The sequence below is a fragment of the Rosa rugosa genome, chromosome 1, assembly GCF_958449725.1.
Source record: "Rosa rugosa chromosome 1, drRosRugo1.1, whole genome shotgun sequence".
NCBI lineage: Eukaryota > Viridiplantae > Streptophyta > Magnoliopsida > Rosales > Rosaceae > Rosa > Rosa rugosa.
This window is the reverse complement of record NC_084820.1, coordinates 39,920,790-39,943,052: the sequence shown is the minus strand read 5'-3', so window position 1 is coordinate 39,943,052 and position 22,263 is coordinate 39,920,790. Positions and strand designations below refer to the sequence as shown.

Genomic DNA, 22,263 nt, shown 5'->3' with positions numbered 1-22,263 from the left:
ATTACAATTCTCCTACAACAGTCATGTAGTTGTGAAAGCAAACCTGAACTACATGTTAGTACAGCTGGAGCATATTTCTCTCTACTCAGAAGCCTCAAATGCAGCAAACATATAAAACAAAAGATTGGTAAATTCATCAATTCATCATTCCACAAGCTAGAGCATAATAATTAATAGTGTTTTAACAAATTTATTTATCGTGATTAGGCAGAGATCGAGGAGAGAGAGAGAGACTGTGATCGAGGGGGGAGAGAGTGAGAGAGAGAGATGGATTTGTGATCGATGTAAAACTGATGGGATTGGGATTAGGTAGAAGGGTAAAATTGTCAGAAACGAAGTAATTTGTGAATGCAAGTGGCCTTATGTGTAAAAAAAAAATTAAGTGGCCTTATGGCTAATTAAAGTTTGAAAATGACAGTTGTGTGTAATTTTCTATAATAAAATAAGATTAAAAGATAGTCAAATGAACTTTAATCTAACAGGTTCATATCAGAACATTTTTTAGGCCAAGGACACTGCAGACCACTTTTGGGGGCACGGAGATATTATACAAATGCCATTCTCTTTTCCATATAAACTGTAAAGCAGTCTACCATTTCAATGTACCGGCCAACTCCTTAATTTATTTGCCTCAATTACCAAAAATCCTAGCCTTACAATGGAGTTCACCAGCCAGTTATGCAAGTGTATCCATTTGGCATTGATCCTTATGTTGGCAGCCTGGTCATCTAAAGCCACCTCTCGCAATCTCCAAGATGTATCAATGTTTGCAAGATACGAGCAATGGATGGCACGCTATGGACGTGTGTTCAACGACATTAACGAGAAGGACAAGCGATTCAATATATTCAAAGAAAATGTGAAATTTATAGAATCTTCCAATGATGCAGGAAACAAACTCTATAAATTGAGTGTGAATCAATTTGCAGACCTTACAAATGAAGAATTCACAGCCTCCAAAAATCGGTTCAAAGGGCATGAGTGTTCCACAAAGACCACTACTTTTAGGTATGAAAATGCTAGTTTGCCGGCTACAATGGACAGGAGACAGAAAGGAGCTGTAACTCCCGTCAAGGACCAAGGCCAATGTGGTTCGTGATCAAGCATCTAGCTAGTTGTTACTTGAGATAACACACTATTCTTTCCTCTTCTATCTTTTTTCTTTTTTTCTTTCTTTTGGTCACAACATTATTCTTCATTTGGAAACAGGATGCTAACTATATTCTAACTGCCACAAATGTGCAAACAAAATGTGTACAGGGTCTTGTTGGGCGTTCTCAGCCGTGGCAGCCCAAGGCTGTTGCTCAACTTACAATTGGTAAATTGATTTCTTTGTCTAAGCAAGAGCTAGTTGACTGTGATGTCAATGGTGAAGCCCAAGGCTGTTGGGGTGGCTTAATGGATGATGCCTTTCGGTTCATCTATGAAAACCATGGACTTAGCACCGAGGCTAATTATCTCTACACCGGTGTTGAGGGTACATGCAATGCCAAGTAGGAAGCAAGCCATGAAGCCTCGATAACTGGCCATGAAGATGTGCCTGCAAACAGTGAAAGCGCACTTCTTAAGGCTGTTGTCAATCAACCTATTTCTGTTTATATTGATGCTAGTTGATCTGATTTCCAATTCTATTCAAGTGGTGTTTTCACAGGAACCTGTGGAACGAGCCTAGACCATGGTGTTACTACTGTTGATTATGGCATCAGCGATGATGGGACTAAGTATTGGTTGGTTAAGAACTCATGGGGCGCAGAATGGGGAGAAGAAGGTTACATAAGAATGCAAAGAGATGTTGCTTCACAGGAAGGTCTCTGTGGTATTGCTATGGAAGCCTCTTACCCCACTGCATGATATTCCATCAAATGAAATCAATACCTTGTATATATATGATATGTTAGTTTGATTTATCCAATTATGTAAATCTACAAATTACGTTGTCCTACGAGGAAAAAAGTTTCTAGTTGCTAAATCTCACTCAACCTTCTACCATTCGATTCCATTATACACTATCAGGATTATGGAATTCCATGACTTCCACTTATCTTGGAAATGCTATGAAGCCTATAATAAAGCTAGCTTATCTAGCTAGTGTAGCTCTCTGCAAGAGATACAAGGGAAAACATACTGCTGATTATTTAACGTGAGCTATTAGTCTGTAAGCTGATCGATGCTATAAATTTAGATTCGAAAATGAATATATTTAGTGCAGATCTGAGCTGATAGTTCACTTATATCCGAAAGTAAAACTCGAACTCGAACCCCATAAGAGCCAAAGAGGTATTTTGAACAAGTTATATAGTAAAGTTGAATTTAATTTATTTTTTATGGGAAGTACCAAATTACTACTGATCTACTACCGGCCTATTTGGGGTATGACAAATGTTGGTGATGAAAACTTCCGATTGGATTCTGACTCACCAATAAATACATATCGGAGCCGGAGCTGACCAGGAACAATCTAGAAACTTCGTTTGACCGTTGACTCAAAGTTTGACCTTCAACTCGAAGGGAGGGGGGTACTTGCAGAAAACCCTCAAATGCCTAAGTCGGTATTTTCCTTAGGCGAGTCTAGTAAAACATGTCGGAATGAGATCGATGTATTACCTAGTTGTTTGGCTCCCTATTTATAGGTGTGAGATGACTTGGGCGGCAAATCGCAATTACTACCGCACTTATAGCTGCAATTATTTCTGCACTTATAACTGTAATCATTGTCGTATTTATAGTTGCAATCATTTCATACTAATGTCGTGCAATTATTACCGCACTTCATGATTATAATCATTATCGTTTTTATGGCCTAAATTATTACCGTATTCATGACTGGATTATTTGTCATAATTACAGGTCTAAAATATTTGACCGCTCACAATGTCCCTAAATTTTCTGACTGTAATATTCGATGTTCATGTTAGTTTTAAGTTTCGCTTTTGTACTGGTGAAAATTTAGGTTTATGCACATGTTCATTTTCATGTTCATGTTAGTTTTAACTTAAAGAGCTTTAGATTTTGTTATTAGTTATGAAAATTAAGGGATTAGGCTGATTTTACTGAAAATCTGAACTATTTCTTTTAGTTAACTCACAGCACTAAAAAGGTTATTACCCCAAAAGTTAAGAACCAAAGAAGCAGTATTGCTTGCTACCCATTTAAATCCCAATGCAGGTTCAGTTATGCCAGCCTGCCATGTAAGATGGAAAATATATAAACTAATTATAAGATCCAGAACTTCCATAAGCCCCGGAGAAATTCAACTTTAACTAGGCAGTATAGATATTAGTTTAATAGTAGAAGATCCTTGACATCCTTGACTTGCAGTTTTCTCTCATTAAAAACTTCATCAGCACCATGTTTTTTAAGCTTTTCGTTTACTTCAACTGATCCAGCCCTGTAGAAATTAGACAATGAAAAATTAAAGTGAGACTTCCGAAAAATTTCCTTTTGTCTATAAATGATCGTCATTTATTTTTAACATGGTAAGAGTCATGGTTCATTACAAGAGCTCTTACACAAGAACCTAGAATTGACAGGCCGAGAGAGCAAGAGAAAACCCTAAGGTCGGCGGCGCGGCTGATTTAGACTGAGAAATCTATTCTCGTCCGGCGGCGACCCAGGCATCTAGGCTGGTCTTTGGCCTCACCGACGCCGCGCGCGTAGTCTGCTGCCGGAAGGGGATGAATGGCTAGCGTTGAGCTTCTATGAGGGGTATGCTTGAGGTTTATGCATGTTGGTTTTGGCTTCAGATTCGGCGTGGAATCTCTATGATGCGGTGGCTATGAGGAATCGGGACTCGCTTTGCTGCTTCCTGGATTGACGACCTTCCCGGAATGTTACCTTTCTGTGGTGACGTGGATCGCAGATGCTGGACTGGGGCGAGTTGTGGTGATGTTGGGTGTGGCGGCGCTGTTTTCGGGTGATTGGGTCGTGGCGGTTGAATCGTGGCGGCGGGATCATGGCGGAGCAGGCGCGGCATGGTCGGCGGAGCAAAGCTGGAACTGGTTTCGCAGGTTAGCGTGTTTGGAGAGATGGTTGGGCCTGGACCCTGTCAGGCTTGTTGGGCTTTGTGTGGGCTCCTCTTTGGATCTGCCTTGAACTAATATGTTGGGCTAGGGTTTTTTGCCCAGGCCCATCCCTATGTTAATTAGTTTTGTCTAATTACAATAGTTTTTCTGTAGGCCTTTTCTGGGGCAGTCTAGTGGATTTTTTCCTATCTAGTTTAGTATTGGGTCTTGGTCTTGTCGACTTAAGTCACAGTGTCTCTAGTTGTACACCAATGGAGGTCTCTAGGCGACTAGATTCACTGTTTCTGAGTTAGGGTGGGAGGGCCAGATCCTTCTATTTTATTTAGTTCTTCTAGCGCCTCCGGCGTAGTACCAAAGGGGGATCCCGCTATGTCTACAATGTATTCAATGTCAAATGAGTGACCTAGTTCTATGTATCACTGTGGATACTAACACATCTTGTCTGTCTAGATGGCAGCGGAAGGGTATGTAAGGACCATTTTGGCTTTTGATCAATATATTGGCTACTGGCTTCATTTTTCAAAAAAAAAAAAAAAAAACATGGCAAGAGTCATATTATATTTTTTAACTCTGTCTAATTTAGAGCAGTGCAATCTGGTATTGGGATCTTTTTGTTAAATGCTACCTAGCATCTATGCAAATTCAACCTTGAGTAGGAGTGCTGTTTTGGGCTCTCGCTTGAGAGTACTAGGCTTGCTATTGTGGGATACTCAATTGATATGATGTCTCCTTTTCTTAACATTTTACGTCTTGTTCTGTTACTTTGCATTTCAGGAGGGTGGATACACTCATGACATTCCTACGATCTTGCATAGGAGTAAAGTCGACTGTCCATGCCACAGCTTGAGGTATTATATTCTGAACCTCCTGGGTGTGACTTTCCTATCTATGCTGAACTATTTATCTGATTTTGACTTCTACTTATTTTGCAGGTAATGGCCACTGTCAGTTTTGATGGTGCTGTACGTACTTGGACAAATTCCTGCAAGTATGTCATATGTTCGTATTGGATCTTCTGGCAAGGTTGCCAAGAAGAAAAAGAAGGTAGGGGAGTGATGCAAAAGGTTATTCCTGCTACTTTTGGTTTAGAGTAATTAGAAGTTTTCAGTTTATGCAATATTAGGTTCTTCATACAATTGTCTCTGTAATCGATTGGCATTATTCTTATTTTAGTGAGAGACATAAAGCATCCTAAACTTGAGCTTCAGTTAACAAGTAACAACAGACTCTCATTTATATGTTCAACTCAGATTATCTAAGATCAAGTAAACTAAAGTTATATCTATATGCTTTATTTGTTTGTTCCATTTCATTGGCTTGATATTTTCTGGAAAAGGTGCCTTTCCAGAATATGCTGCGATGAGTCAGGATATCAGATTCCATAATACATTTTGACATTTGACACCATCGATCTGTTTTCACCATTCATTCTGTCTGCTCTCCGTGGTTGCTTATTGTTTAATTATCCAATCAAGTTCTTTGTTACTCCATTTAGTTACAAGAAAGATTTCAGTATTTACAGAATCATCCTTGATTAAGCGTCATTGAATCGGATTCTTCATTTTTCATCTTCTGCGCGCATGTATTTGTGACTACATAAATCTAAGACTAGCCTCATTGCTCATTGGAAGTTACATTCTTTATAAGTCTATAGCTATGTACTAATAGCTACCTAGCCACACACGGAACGGGTCGTCATTACGATCGAAGCACCATCCCGACCGGTGTAGCTAATCCTCCGGAGGTTAAGGAGATTGAACCCAAGGAAGTCAGTGCCACCCTTCGCCCTCAAGCCATCCACGTCATTTCTCACGATATGGTTAGTATGCAGTGCATTTAAACAAAACCAAACCATATAACTTATCATGCATCATTGTACATAAAAATATGAAATAGCTAACCGAGTAAGGCCCTGAATCCCCTACTTGGATTCCGATGCTTTTCTTCACTTACTTCGAGAGTCATGAACCTTCCGTTCCTCGGATAACTGAAGTCCTAATTTTCAACATATCGACTGTTAGATTACTATCGAACAAATATTTGGAGTCTCAATGATTAACAAATTGTCAAACCAACCCTTCCTGGTTTGACAAGGAGTTGACCAAGATTTGACCAACTTTTCCTGGTTCGACCAGGATTGGCTAACTTTGACCAATATTGACAAATATTTGACCATCGTTTGACCAAACTTTACCGATCACAACTACATTCACAAGTAGTCCAAATTACTCAACACTTTACTTGAAATTGGAATATCGACAGATTTCCATGTCCTTAAGGTACCATTTCTAATTACTCAACACTTTACTTGAAATTGGAATATCGACAGATTTCCATGTCCTTAAGGTACCATTACTCAATTACGTCGAATGGCGAATTACTATGGACACCAACACAATTCCAATTCCATTCTTTTCTGGTATCACGTAATGTAATCAATTAACCAGTGAAACATATAAAAGCATTTAACCAAACTTATCTTAGATTTCTCTTCAAAAAAAAACTTATCTTAGATTTCACTCAAATAACCAAAGAACCAAAACTCATTTATTTTACTGCGACAAAACTAAAGTCACCATTCAACAAGTCTCAATTCACAGTGAGCATAAACAAACACGAGCAACCCTTTCCAAACCATTTTCACAACTGCACTATCAGCAATAGATTAATCAACTCTCAGCTCCCAAATTCCTTCTTAATTTGAATATAACTCTAACCACCACAATCATATCAACATGATAAAATCAAATTTATAACCAGAATATTTCAATTTCAATTCCAACACCACAATTCATCTAAACTGTCGAAAAGTACCAAAGAGCATAATTTCGATTCAAGAATAAGAAGTTACCCTCGAGCGTATGATTAGTAAGTTTTCGACTTAAAGATCAGTCAAAATCGATTGAATTGAAAAACTAATTATACTAACGTGTAGAGCATGACGAGGGGATCGATTTCATACCACATGTAGCTCAAGTGGTCGCCGGAGTCGCCGGAGAAACTCAGAGCTTCCAGCGTTCGATTCTTCCTCCATGGCGGACGATTGGTCGCCGTGACTGGTGGCGTGTCGGCGACGTCCAGACGAACAAGTGGATACTGGTGCGCCGTCGTGCGGTGGGGGGACGGCGGGAATTCGGTTGGACCCACCGACCCAGTTGTGGGTCACTTAGCCATCGAAACGGGTCGAGAGTTCTGGAAGAATCTCGAACAATCTGGGCCTCTGATCTGATCCCAGTCTAATTTATAGTCTTCCTTTATTTATTTTCGATGGCTGTGAGTAATTATTGCAACAATTTCATGCTGCAGTTGGACGCTCTCGCTAGACTTATTTGGTATGAACTTATTTGAGGTAAGGTCATGTAGTGGGTCTACTAGACTGGCCATCAAGTATTTGTTAGGGCCCACATTCATTTGAAATTCATGCATCGGTTTTCACATAGAAAAATATTTCATAAGTTTGTTCTTTGAAACATTTGGTTTAAGTACATTTTCATACTGGGTACCCAAAATTATTATTTTATGCGTCGGTTTTCAAACCTAACCAGGTGAAGCCCCTACTAAGCAGCGAGGACAAACACTCACCCCTACAACAGTGTGTTTGCAGGTACTGTGCACTGGTGATAGGATAGTGGCAGACGAAGCTGGGTGTGCAAAAACAAGTTCGATAAACCATTTTAAAAAATTCAGGTTTCGAGCCGAACTCTATTTCTTAAACTTTGTTTTCCGAAACTTGTTGGAAGTTAGTCTTGTGTCGAACTTTGCTAAATTCTTATTCCTTGAAGTTTGTTATTTTCTCGAGTGATCATTCATATCAAGTTCTAAACGAATACATTGACTTTAGTAATTCAAAGAATTTCACCTCAGAATATTTTTAAGTTTCTGTTGTGCTTTTGCGAAAAGTTTATCAAACAAAATGCTTTGTGGTTCTCTAGAATTTAAATCGAGCATTCATGTTTATGTTTTAGAGACTCGTGGCATTGTGACATGCTCAGGCTTGTAAGGTCTAGTTTGGGGCATGCATTACATGTGAATTTCACTCCCCCTTACTAATTTAAATTTTGTGTAGGATGCGCTTATCACGACTATAGATCGTTTATTTATTTATTTAAGTTTAGGTTGTATTAGGAGTTTTTCTTTGTAATTTTTATTTTATTCAATCAAAAAAAAAAAAAGACTACAACTACACAACTACGAACAATTCAATTCATTAAAAAAAAAAAACTACTGACTACTTAACAACTACACAACTGCGAACGATTCAATTCATAAAAATAAAAAAATAAAAAAAAATTACTGACTACTTAACAACTACACAACTACGAACAATTCAATTCATTAAAAAAAATATAAAAAAAATAAAAAAAAAAAACTACGTACAATTCACACAATCTGCACCAGTGAATACCTCAAATAGTCAAATGACTCAAATCTATTTGCATTAGTTGTCCTTTCTAGCCTAATTCTGGTTATTATATACTCCAACTTGTCCTTCTTTTGCATTTGGAATCATTTTCTGAGCTAGAAAGTCATGCCCTATCCACCAATAACCAATTGAAATTTTGTACCGGGTGTATAATACAGTACGTACCTTCATTATTGACTTTGATGAGACTACGTGAATTACATCCGTTTATTTTAGAAGAAGAGTCTTTGGTTAGAGATCAGCAATGAGGTGACCTTAACCCTCCAAATCTTCATCATTTGATTGGTCAAAGTATCTACACATTATTATAGTACTAAAAAAAAAAGAATATATCATCAGCCCCACGAAAAAAATTTTGGCTACCTCGGCCATTGCTTGCTAAGGAAGAAAGTGGAACCAGGGGAATTCAAATTTTCTAAGAGCAAGTTCACCCGTTGGGTCACCAGGTCACCCACTATTCACTGTTTTTTAGTGTTAATTTCCACTATCTGGGTCACGGGCACAGTTTTCATAGTGACCTGGGTCACCAGGTCACTTTGCAGGTCACGATGGTGACCCAGAAAGTGACTCCGGGTGACCCAGGGCACAAAATACACTGTGCTCGTGACCTAGATAGTAAAATTAACACTAAAAAGTAGTGAATAGTGGGTGGTGACCTGGTGACCCAACGGGTGAACTTGCTCTAACCACTTAAATATTAGAAGTGGCATCATCACTCAATAAATACATGCCACGTGTACTGTTTACTTTTTTTTTTTTTTTTTTGAAAAGAAAAGCTGTTTACTTAACTATGGTTAGTAAAATAAATTAATAATTCTTGATATCTGTATTACTCTGTCTCTCGTCTCTCTCTCTTCTCTCTCCGATCAAAGCAAGCACCTTCATCAACCTTTCTGATACCTGACGACGACGACGACGAATAGCTTCGAATTCTCCGATTTAAACCCACCAAAACCCACTTCAAAAGGCGAAGAACAAACCCGTTTACAACCAGGTCGGTATCCGAACCCGGCCAGTCCTCCAATTCTCTCACTGACTAGTGACTACCCACCATTTTTGTTTGAAATTTGCGCTGACGATAAGTTTGGGTACAATCTTTCTCAATTGAGAATTGCAACCATATCTATTGCTCTGATTGTGTGATCAACTACATCGATTTCAGGATGATTGTTGATGTGTTTACACTTTTCTTTGATCGCATTCATGATTCATCTATCCCTTAGGTCCCGGATTTAGTTCTTTTTCCTAAGACCCTTCTCGATCCAACCTAGGGATGGCATTAAAACCCACGGGTACGGGTACCCGCGGGTAATTATTCCTTTTGGGTATTTGTTAATGGGTAATACCCATAGTTTATGGGTATGGGTATGGGTATGGGTAATTAAAAAATACCCGTATAAAAATGGGTGGGTTATGGGTATACCCGTGGGTACCCAAATTTTACCCAAATACCCATATAAAATTGTAGACCACACCCAAATTTTTTTTTAATTGAGAACTATTATTTTTCAACCAACATATGGGGCATTTTTATAATTTTCTTATTCTAAAAAAAAAAAAAAACTGAAAACCTATATGGGGTGTTCTGATGACTTTGTGTGGTCTCGGATGAGGATCTGACCGTTGGATCATAGTATAATTGTGAAAAGTTGGTTCAAAATGCGATTTATCAGGATCCGACCGTTGGATCATCGTATAATTTTGAGAGGATGATCCTAAGGGCGATCCGTGAGGATCTGACCGTTAGATCTTCATATAATTTTGAGAGAATGATCTTAAAAGCTATCCGTGAGGATCTGACCGTTGGATCTTCATATAATTTTGAGAGGATGATCCTAAGGGCGATCCGTGAGGATCTGACCGTTGGATCTTCGTATAATTTTGAGAGGATGATCTTAAGGGCGATCCGTGAGAATCCGACCGTTGGATCATCGTATAATTGTGAAAAGAGGATTCCAAAAGGCGATCCGTGAGGATCTGACCGTTGGATCTTCATATAATTTTGAGAGGATGATCTTAAGGGCGATCCGTGAGAATCCGACCATTGGATCATCTTATAATTGTGAAAAGAGGATTCCAAAAGGCGATCCGTGAAAATCCGACCGTTGGATCATCGTATAATTGTGAAAAGACGATTCCAAAAGGAGATCCGTGAAAATCTGACCGTTGGATCATCGTATAATTGTGAAAAGACGATTCCGAAAGGCTATCCGTGAAAATCTGACCGTTGGATCATCGTATAATTGTGAAAAGACTATTCCAAAAGGCGATCCGTGAAAATTCGACCGTTGGATTATCTTATAATTGGGAAAAGACGATTCCAAAGGCGATTTGTGAGAATCTGACTGTTGGATCATCGTATAATTGTGAAAAGGTGATCTGTGAGGATGGTTCATGTACGATCCGAATTTTATTATTTTACATTTAATCACCAAGTTGTGAAAATTGTTTTACAGAAATAAATATTTGATTGACATGTACGCATAGGTCTCTACGGCGAATATTTAAAAAAATATTTTACGGAAAAGAAAAATAGTAGCAAGTATTTAAAAAAAAAAAAAAAACTGCCCATTTTAAAAATGGGTAAATACCCACACCCGCTAATTATTTGAAATGGGTAATACCCGCGAATTATTATTGGGTGGGTAATACCCAGCGGGTAATACCCAATGGGTACAAATGCCATCCCTAATCCAACCATAATGGCCATTTTGTAAAGCTGCAATGTGAAATAGGCCATCCAAACAACATTTGCCTAAACAATCAAAATACATGATCAAGTCACTGGCTGGATATCACTCTATTTCTTTGATGAGCTTGGGCTTGTCTCGCTCTGAAGTAGTAGTCTTGCTGCGACGAGAAGATGATGATGATGCTGATAGTCTTTGCCTATAGCGGGGAGGTGGTGGTGAGGGAATCGCACTGCCCGCATTGTGGGATAATGTTTTGTGCTCACTGTAAGGTTACTTGGCCATGTTGGGATGGATTGCGGCGACTTTCAGTAGCTGAATATGGGTGAGAGAGGGTATGAAGATGTCAAGGAACCTGGTGGTGCAAGAGATAGAGATCGAGGGGAGAGAGAGTAATCAGAGAACTTAAAAATTATTAATTTATTATTACGAACCATAGTTAAGTTATAGCATACTAACCATATATAATATAGTTAAGTTGTAGAACTTATAGCACATGTGGATAGTGATATCACCACCAATGTTTAGATGGTGAGTAAATTTGAATCCGAACGAAATAGCATGGAGAACGGACGTCTATATAAAGAAGCAACTCCTAGCTAATATAATCATCAAAAAAACTCCTAGCTAATATTATTCATCAGTTAATAGTAGTAGTCATCCAACCATGGATTACAGTAACCTTTATATTTTCTTGTCTACACTACTTGCCATCTTCACTACTACTACTCTGGCATTCCTTTTTTCTAAGCATAAGTCAAAATCCCATGAAAAATCCATTAATCTTCCCCCAGGCAGTTTTGGGTGGCCGATTATCGGCGAAACCTATGCCTTCCTACACAATGACCATGAAAAATTTATAGGGGATAGAATGAAGAAATACTCCTCCAAAATCTTCAAAACCAAGATACTAGGTGAGCGAACAGTGGTGTTATGTGGCACTGCCGGTCACAAATTTGTGGCTTCCAACGAAGAAAAGCTCTTTGCAGCATGGAGACCTCACTCAATGCAAAAGCTCTTCCGTTCTTCATACCAAAAAGCTGCTTCCATCATCATGCCAAAACAAATGGAAAAGCACGTATCTCAGGCACCAGGGTTTCTGAGAGCCGAAGCCCTGGTTGGCTACGTTGCAGCGATGGATTCCATGGTTCTCGACCACCTGAAAGTGCACTGGGATGGCAAACAGGTGGTCGAGGCTCATCACCTCACGCAGCTACTCGTTTTGACTCTCTCGGCCAAGTCATTCATGGGACTCGAAGACCATTGTCGTATTGATAAGCTTGCGAAGTTGATGGACACCATGATGCCGGCGCTTCACACTATTCCTGTGAATATTCCGGGGACTGCATTTCATCGAGCAATGAAAGCAGTGCCGGCTGCGAGGGAGATTATTCAGTCGTTTGTTAAGGAGAAGAAAGAAGTTATGGCGTCTACCGGAAACAAAATGCATGATTTTTTGTCTTATATGATTGCTACGGCAGACCCGGTTACCGGAAGGTTCATGCCGGATAATGAAATTGCTGACAAAATCATGGGGATTGTGGCCGCTTCCTTCAACTCTCCAGCTATGACTACTACTTTTATCGTGAAGTTCCTGGGCGAAAGACCTGACATTTATGACAAAGTCCGAGTTGGTAAATCATTATTTTCTCTTCTCATATGTGCTTGATGTCTAGCTTGTTCAGTAACTATACAGTTAATCGGTTAACTTTATTATACAAAAAGGGATAGATCTTTTGAACCTGTTTATATGAAACATGAGTTGAAAACTTCAAATGATGGAAGCTTTGTGTACATATAGAGGCGTACTTCACTCCAAAATACTATGTTATCTTTATGGACTGATAGATTATACATGTTACATATTTTGTTTGTATAGGCAAGGGAAGGTTGGTCTCTCCATTTGTCGATCTTTATCAGTTTTTAGCTGCATACAAATCAATAAGTTTCTTAACAATCTAACTGTCAAGCATGCAACTCGCACAATATGTTAAAATAGCAAAGCCAGTTCGATGCTAGGTAGCTTAGATAATTAATAAGACATATATGGGATCGATCAGTATCTTGAAAGGTTTTGATCGACCAATGTAGCCAGAGACAGATATAGCAAGTACAATTTTCAGTGGTTAAATTTGACCTTTAGCTTTTCGTTAGACATAATTATATGTATCTTTTTTGTTTGCCATGTATAATTAGCGTGTACGTACTAGTCTATCAGCTGCTGGGGTTACATGAAGCATTAATTATTAATTTTTAGGTTTAATTTGTTCTTATTTCACCAACAGAGCAAATGGAGATTTTGAAGGCCAAAAAATTTGGCGAGGCACTCAATTGGGATGATTTGCAAAAAATGAAGTATTCGTGGAACGTAGCCCTGGAGGCGATGAGGCTCATACCACCTCTTCAGGGAACATTTAGAGAGGCTGCAAAGGACTTCACTTACGAAGGTTATACAATTCCTAAAGGATGGAAGGTATGTAAGGACTTATACATATAAGATACTCACACAGTATGATATAGATCAATTAATTAGCTTTCTTGCTTTGGTTAATTAGCTAGAAAGGTCAACCGCTTTCATCTATAACTGTGTACATTGCTGCGTTATTGCAGTTTCAGGCTTTTGTTCAGAATCTGGATTAAAATATCTGCGATATTTTCGATATATCTCTCCTCCTTTTTTAGAGGTACTAATATATCATGGGGGAAAATATTTTATGATCTTTCACACTTTCTGTAAAATTTCTTCAATATCGTTAAATATTCTCGATATATAAAATATTTAGGATACATCTCGATAAAATGAAGAAATATCTGTAAAATCTGATGGAAAAAAACAAAAATAGAAAAATAAAACTTAGTTATTTACAGATAAACATACATTATAGAATATGGAGGTTATGTGGGAGTGTAAAATTTTAACAACAGCTTCTAGTCAGGATATAGCCTATAAAGAGGCAAATTAACCTGTTTGGAAAAAATACCTTGAACTGAAACATCTTAAAGCAAATTTAGGTGAAGCGAAATCCCCTCAAGGTGAATCTGAGTGAGGTCTCAAGATGAATCTAGGTGAGAAGTAATTCCCAAAATAAAAATCTGTGCGAGGAGAGATCTCCTCAAGGCGAATATGAGTGAGGAGAAATATTCTCAAAGCGAATTTGTGTGAGAAGTATTCCCTTCGAGGGAAATTCGAGTGAGGAACGGAATTCAAGTGAGGAAAAATTCCCTCAAGACGAATCTGAGTGAGGAGAATTCATAAAGGAGCAATTTCATGAAGGCAATAATCAATTTGACTATGATGCTTATGGATATAATCATTATGGAGAAGTACAAGATCAGTCATCCAATTGGATTCATCCTGATTATCTCTTTATAGAAGAAACAATCGGCAGTTCCAAAGATACCTATAACTATCATGTTAATCATTACAATTCGTACTATATGGGTCATATGTCTTAGTCTGATTATTGTATTTTCACATACCAGCGAGCGACTTTTTAACCACATAGAATCTCTCTTTGGATGTAGATAAAGTTAACATTCATATCTATTTATATGTAAATTCAATAAATTGACTCTTTCAAAAAAAAATATATATCTTCGATATTTTTGATATCTTTTTTTTTGTCAAAATTCTAATAGATATGCAAGGATATTTTAATCTTTGAACTTCATATATGTATAGGATCTGTTTATACATAAGAGGTCTGATTTTAGAATCTTGATAGGCATGTACATACAACATGCTACATAGTGAGAAATATATGATAGTTAACTCGAGTCATGCCACACTTTCAAGTTTTGGGATATGTTCCAGTATATTTGAGCTGGCAATATACCTCTCAGTTATTCACTCGTTTAGCACAATTTCCACTACATCAAGAATCTAAAGTCGTGCGCGGTGCGTCATAGTATATATATTAGCCTATTGGCTAGCTAGCTAGTTGGATTATACGTAGTTGAATGCATTAATAATTCAATTCATTTTGTTTTAATTTGTAAAACAATTTGTACGTAGGTCTACTGGACAGTGAGCACCACAACCATGAACCCTGAATATTTTCCAGCGCCAGAAGAATTTGATCCTACAAGGTTCGAGAAAGCAACTCCTCCGCCTTACACAAACATCCCATTCGGGAGCGGTCCTCGCATTTGCCCCGGAAAGGACTACGCTCGGCTGCAAATTCTTAGCTTTATGCACCATCTTGTTATAAGATTCAAATGGGAACTTGTGAACCCTAATTGCAGGATCACAGGTGGTATGAATCCCTTTCCAGTTGATGGGCTGAAGGTTCGCCTCCAAGCTCAACCCAGTCAAGCTTAAGTTGCACAACGCACGTACGCAGAGCTGCATGCATTAAGCATCTAGACATCCTTATAATGGATATTATGTATATATGTAAATACGTATTATGGGCATAATAAACACCACTTTGTGGCTTAAAACCTTGTCTAATAGTGATCAGTGGCACTCCGTCTTACCAGTTGTCATAAAATATGTTTCTCTTAATTTTGTTCATCCATATATATACAACTTCCAGATGCAGTAGTATACTGTGTGGGCTGTCAATAGTACTGAGATGTTTATCATACACTTATTTTATATATAATAGAATTAAAACTATAATCTTATTGAACTAATTAAATTTACGATATTGACAACAAAATTACCACATTATTTTTATACTATTTATATATAATTGAACTAAGTTATGATATTGATAACAATTTGTTCATATATTTATAAAAATATCGTAGGTAGAGTAATTATTTCTAATAGAACTAAAATTACACAAAAAAAAAAGTACTTATCACAATGACAATAAATTTAGTATGATATCTATAAACGTCTATATGACATACATGTATGAAACATAGAATTTTCAATGTGGTGGAATGAAATTCAAATTAACTCGTATCGATAGCTACCGTCAGATTTGGTGGCTAAAGAAACCAAGAATTATGGGCTGATGATGCCAGCAAGCACATTTAACAAGGTTATCATTTTTCAAATTCTTATTAAAGCAATCCAGGGTCCCACTTCTGTTAAAAAAAAAAATGATTCTCACTTAGAATTATTACTTAAACTATTACGAGGAGGCTTCACTTCTACGAGGAAAAGAACATAAAAGAATGTGCATCATCTACGTGTGCAATTGTATTTGTACTCTAATTTCATGTTAGTTTTTACATAGTTATTTATTTATTTTTTATTTGGTAAGAAGTATACGGAGTCATTAATTCGAGAGAAAATGATGTAAAATTGGAGTAAATTGAAACTTCTAACAAAATAGCGAAATAGTCGATGTTTTCTAGTTTTTGTGTTTTAGTTTATTAAATTAAAACACAAGCTAACATGAAAAATTGACTGCTACTAACATCTTTAATTCATCATCTGGTGGGCAGCAGAGAGGTCTGAGAGAAAAGTTGAGGTTGTCTTCCCTGTCCGGCGGCGGGCCTTTCGCCGTCGTCGGACGGGCTTTTGTCGATCCCTTGTGGGTCTGGTGAGGCGGGTTTCCTTATTCAACATTCTTGTTCGGATCGGGGAGATTGTGGAGTTTGTGAGGTGAGGAAGAGAAAGGTCACGGAGGTCAGGTTTGGTTGGTTTCTCGCAGTCATGGTCGACAGAGTGGGTTGGGGTCGCAGGTTCACCGTGGTGGTGATGTGGTCGTGGCGGCGCGGCAAGGTTCAGATCGGGCTGAATCGATCTGGGTTGGGTCTTTTGGATCTGATCTGGAAGAGAGCTTGATTGGTCGAGGCGTTGTTCACCCATGCTGCGTCGGGGATGGGGCGTTGAAGGCAGAGATCCGGCGATTCTGGCAGGGTGGCAAGGGTGAGGCGCAATGGTGAATGCAGGTGAGGCGCAATGGTGGGGAGATACTGGCGGCGGCGTTAGGGGTCAACGAAGCACTGGAATTCTGGGCGGTGGATTGGGCATGGGTCGGGTTTGTGTCGTTGGGCCCTTGTTGGTGGGCTGTGGTTATTAGTGTTTTAGGGCTTAGCTTTATTTTTTGTTTTGTTTTGTGGGTAATAAGGCACTGCAAGATGTGGCAGAACCAATCATTACTTTGGCCTTCCTGAGGGTCGTTCCTGCCTAGTTTAGAGTCAGCACAAAGTCTGCCTGTGGCATTGACGAGCATTAATGGCTTTCTAAGAGGTCTCTCTTGTCAGGAGTTGGGTTGGAAGTGATGGCGCTTTGGAGTAGTGGTGGGATGACGGTGTTGGATTTTCTTTAGTCCTAGGTCTGACTATCCAGAAATCCCTTTGATCGGGTTCGAAGCAACGACGAGTGTTGGCTTGGTCGATCAATTGCTGGCCAGGTGGATTCTGGGTGGGAGTTGGTGTTCTTGGCTGAGTCTGCTCCAACACGTTTTGTTGTTTCTGCCACTTTGTCTGGTGCCAGTGTAGTATTTTTTTAGTTAAGTTTTTTAGTATGTTTGGAGTCGGGGCTTAGTTTGGCTTCAACAGTGCGTCAGTATAGACGTCTAAAGTGGGAAAAGTTTCAGTTGAAGCTTTTATCTCCCATTCTCATTGTAATCTTCGTTTTATTAATGAAGTTCTTATTTGATCAAAAAAAAAAAAAATTAGCGAAATAGTCAATGTGAGTCAACCATAGTCAATTTTAGTTAAGAAGCGAAATCCAAACTCATTACATCATTATGTGCGGTGGTGTTATAACTTAAAATTATAAATAAAAAAGAAAAGAAAATAATTTGCATGAAGATCTCATCAATATTTTATAAAGTGTGCGTGAGGTGTAAAAAAATCAAAATTCCCCTTAAAATGTGTCAATTTTGATGCCAAGGCGGCAAGGCGCAAACAACACAACACAAGGCGTGTAATGTTTTATGCGCACTGTGGAAGGCTAGGATCAGGTCTTTCAATTCATTTGAGTGAATTTATTTATGTGTTTCAATTCAGAATCCATTTCGAAACGTTTTGATTAATATTAGTGTAAATCTTTGCAAACAGTCAAACACCAAAAGATCCGCATGCTCCATAATTGTCGCATGGAACTTTTGGTCCGTGAAGTTTGCATACCAGTTCTTTACCACCATCTGACAGCATAACCTTTGATGTTCCTTCTGAAAAGATGGGTAAATAGGTGAGTCTACCCTCAGAAAAAGAATAAGAGAAATACTTTGACCCTGTGCTTTATCTTCTTCCAGACTAAGTCCACTTTCTATATCGATTATCCATCTCTGATATTCCAATGAACTTTGATTTATCCCAAGGCCCACTCCTCCTGTGGGAAATTGATCCATTGATCCATTGATGCAAAAGAACACTTGTGTTGGGGTCTCAGGTGTCAATCCAACCAAATATCTCCCAGTTGATGGATCGTTCTCACTTTTCCAGGAAGTCATGACATTTTTCGTTCCAGATTTACTATCCAATCCTGGCATTTGTTCAAGTAAGATTGTATTGCTAGGGTGACCGCCGAAACTATCCCACAATTGAACTCCTCCTACTTTATTTCGACAATTAATAAAGATTCCTTTGTCCGAAAGATATGCAACAACTGCAAAGGTGTTGGAAAAACCAAAATTGAATGATATAGTTACATTGCCTAATGATCATAGAAATGAAATCTTTACCCAAAATTGAATGATATAGTTACATTGCCTAATGATCATAGAAATGAAATCTTTACATTAAAACCAAATATATAAGAACCTGATCATTTAATGCAAAAAATGAAGGATGGGACGTCTCAACAATGTAAACTAAGCAAAATTTTCCAAAGCCTGGGCCGGCCCGGACTTGGGATTTTGAGGCTGGAGAGAAAAATAAAAATGGGCCTACATTTTGTATAGAAAAGAAAAAAAATAGCCAAAAAAATATTTACATAAAAAATTGAAAAGAAAAATAAATACACAACAGAAATGAGATTCAAACCTAGACTAGGAATAACATAAAGGAAAGAAATGCAACTTGCCAACTAAACCAATCTCATTATTTGGTAAAAGACTTAATTTTATTTAATTAATAAATTTTTTAAATACCCCCAGAAAAAGAACTACTAGGCTCCGACGAGACACTAGGCCTGAGACGGCCGACTCACGGGCCTCATATCAGGTCCGTCTCTGAGCCCTGCTCAGAGGGTTCCCTCTCTTTTGATGATGTACGGTCTCCTTCTCCCTCTAGCCTATGCGGTTGTCACCGCAAGCCTCGACAAGGTCATCACATCAAACCTTTCCACGAGCCCTCGCTGCCTCGATCATTTCCTCGGGCTTTGGTCGCCTCGATTCTTTCCTTGGGCCATGGCTGCCTCGAATCTTTCCTCGGGCCCTTGCCGTCTCTAATCTCAAATCTTTCCTTAAGCCCTGACCGCCCCTATTCTTTCCTCGAGCCCTGGCAACTCCGATGTCGCTTCCCGCATGAGACTTATAGTTGCCCCTATTTCCCTTCAAGTCTGATAGATGACGTTTTACTTTGGCCATTGTTCTGGAGTATCTACTTTGGCCATCGACAACCAATCTCACACATAAATTTTAGAGTACAAAAGGAAGTGAAAATCAGAAAAATTAAAGGAAAAAAACATTAGTTTTACGTTACCTGAGTTTTGCCCCCTCGATCCAGATTTCACCCTCGACCACTGTAGCAATATCATATCTCTTGCTGGGTCGCATAATAAATTCTAGTATAAGGGCGTATCTAGGATGAGTTCTTCTTGGAACGTGATTCCTACGCTTTGAGGTTCATAGTGGACATGTCTCATCTCTGCCCAACTCCATTCGGGGTTTGTATTCCGTCACTCCCATTCCTTAGTAACATAAATGAGTTTTCCTGAGATGTAACTCTCGCCATCACTTTTTAGGGAAAAATATTTCCCACAGATGACGCCACTTGTAGGTGATGAAAAATTTCGATTGGATTTTGACTCACCAATAAATACGGACTGAAGCGGGAGTTGACTAGGAACAAATAAGAAGCTTCATTTGATCGTTGACTTCAAAGTTTGACCGTCGACTCGAAGAGGAGAGGGGTACCTGCAGAAAACCCTCCAATGCCTAAGTGAGTATCCGTCTTAGTCGAGTTTAGTAAACTTGTTGGAGATGTCTGTTACTTGGCTGTCGAGCCATCTTTTTTATATGTGAACACTTGCTTGGGCGAGAAGTCACCATTACTACCGCACTTATAGTTGTAATCATTGTCACACTTACTACTGTAATCATTATCACACTTATGGTTTCAATCATTACCGTACTTAAGGTTGCAATCATCACCGTACTTATGCTGGAATCACTACTGCATTTATGGCTCTAATCATTGCAACATTTACGGCCAAAATTATTGCCGCATTCATCACCTGGTTATTCGTCATAATTATAGGTCCAAAAAAATTGACCACTCCCATATTGCTTCCAAATTTAAACACTCGTCCTAAGAGAAAATTTCCAAAGCGTAGTTCTGACCTAACCCTGGCTCGGAGGTTGCCTCTCTTTTGACGTCGTACAGTCTCTTTTTCCCGCTAGCCTCGATGTGGTTGTAACCTCGAATCTTTTCTCGAGCCTTAGCCACCTCGATTCTTTCCTCAAGCCCTAGCCGCCATGATTCTTTCTTTGAGCCCTGGCCGCCCTAATTCTTTTTTCGAGCCCTAGACACCGCATCAAGACTTAAAGTGAAGGGTCACTTTCCGCATGAGACGTAGAGTTACCCCAATTTCCCTTTGAGGTTGATAGACAACATTTTATTCCTTGTGGCCACGGGCCTTGGGTATCTGCTTTGGCCACCAGCCTCACACAGATATTTCGATGACGCAAGCCATAAGTACATTTTGAATATAAAAGGAAGTGAAAATCAGAAAAAGTTAAAGGAAAGAATGTTAGTCTTACGTTACCTGGGTTTTGCCCCCTCGATCCAGATTTCACCATGGACCCTTGTATATCATATCTCACGGTGGGTCGTGTAATAGATTCTTATACCAGGGTGTAATTGGGAGGAGTTGATCTCGAAACGCAATTGCTGCACGATGAGGTACACAGTTGATATATCTCATCTCTGCCCAACTTCATTCGGAGTTTGTATTCCATCACTCCCAGTCCTTAATGACAGATTTGACATTTCCTGAGGTGCAACTCCAGCCATCACTATTTACAGAAAAGTGTTCTCACAGACGATGTGTAATACCCCAGAAATTTGTTATTATTTTTCGAGGATTTTCTGAAATTAATTTAGTGGTTATTCGTACGAGTATGTGGTTCGTGGATGGAGTGGAAGTGTTTCGGACGAATTTTTATTCGAAAAGTATGGTTTTAGGGGGGGGGGTGCAAAGGTGGTTGACTTTTTATATGTTGGGTTTCTCCAAAAACTTCATTCACGAAAGTTGTAGAGCACATCGATACGAGTTCGTGGACATGTGGAACCCAAAAATCATAGTTCGTATGAAGGAGTTATGGACTTCGGAAAAAGTTTCCATTTTGGTTATATTGGAAAAATCCGAAAAAAAATCAGAAAATCCCAAAGTTTCCAAAAACGGAAACTCTTTCTCTCTCCTCTCTCCCGACCCCGGTTTCGCCACTCCCCTTCGCCGGCGTCGTTCTCACTCCTCCGGCCACCATAGGAAGCGATTCAAAGTGAGTTTTGCTCGCCTCAATCCTCTCTTGAGATCTGTGGAAGAATTGGAGCAAGAAACAAGCTGTGGAGGACGCTGCAGGGCCGAGAAGTAGGGCGACCGAGTTGCAAATCGCCTTGGTCGGAGTTAAAGATTCCGGCCACCATAGGTGGAATTTCTTGTGGGGTTTTGTTGCCCAGAGGCTGGGAAAGGATTCTCCCAATGTAGCTTGCAACGATTTCACTTGGGGAGGACGAATCGAAGCTTTGAGGATCTAGGGTTTCAATCCGCCCGATTTGTTCTAAGGTAAAATTCAATCAATTGGCTTATAATTTGACTTTGATGTAGTTGAGAAAGTTGTAATTCGAGTTGAGATGAAGATCTTTTGTTTAGGAAGTTTGGCCAAATTCTGACTTTGGGCCAGTGGCGGCGCCGCCACTATGGTGGTGTTTTCCGGCAGCATTCCGGCCATGTAAGGGATGGTTTCTTGTGTTATTTGTCATCTACTCGTCGATACGAGCATTTCGATATATAATACACAATTTTTGAATATCGTATGAATATGTTATGATT

The 22,263-nt window shown here is 39.1% G+C and overlaps 1 protein-coding gene and 1 pseudogene across 1 annotated transcript; both read left to right on the top strand.

Moving 5' to 3' along the window:
* The first annotated feature begins 658 nt into the window (after nt 1-658).
* Nucleotides 659-1,851, top strand: LOC133737281 (senescence-specific cysteine protease SAG39-like; annotated as a pseudogene).
* Nucleotides 1,852-11,673: 9,822 nt separating this feature from the next.
* LOC133737272 (beta-amyrin 28-monooxygenase-like) lies at nt 11,674-15,684 on the top strand. The gene is made up of 3 exons (XM_062164870.1): nt 11,674-12,769; nt 13,421-13,608; nt 15,151-15,684. The coding sequence occupies exons 1-3, from the start codon at nt 11,803-11,805 to the stop codon at nt 15,454-15,456; spliced, it is 1,461 nt and encodes a 486-aa protein (XP_062020854.1). The 5' UTR covers nt 11,674-11,802; the 3' UTR covers nt 15,457-15,684.
* Nucleotides 15,685-22,263: the final 6,579 nt, after the last annotated feature.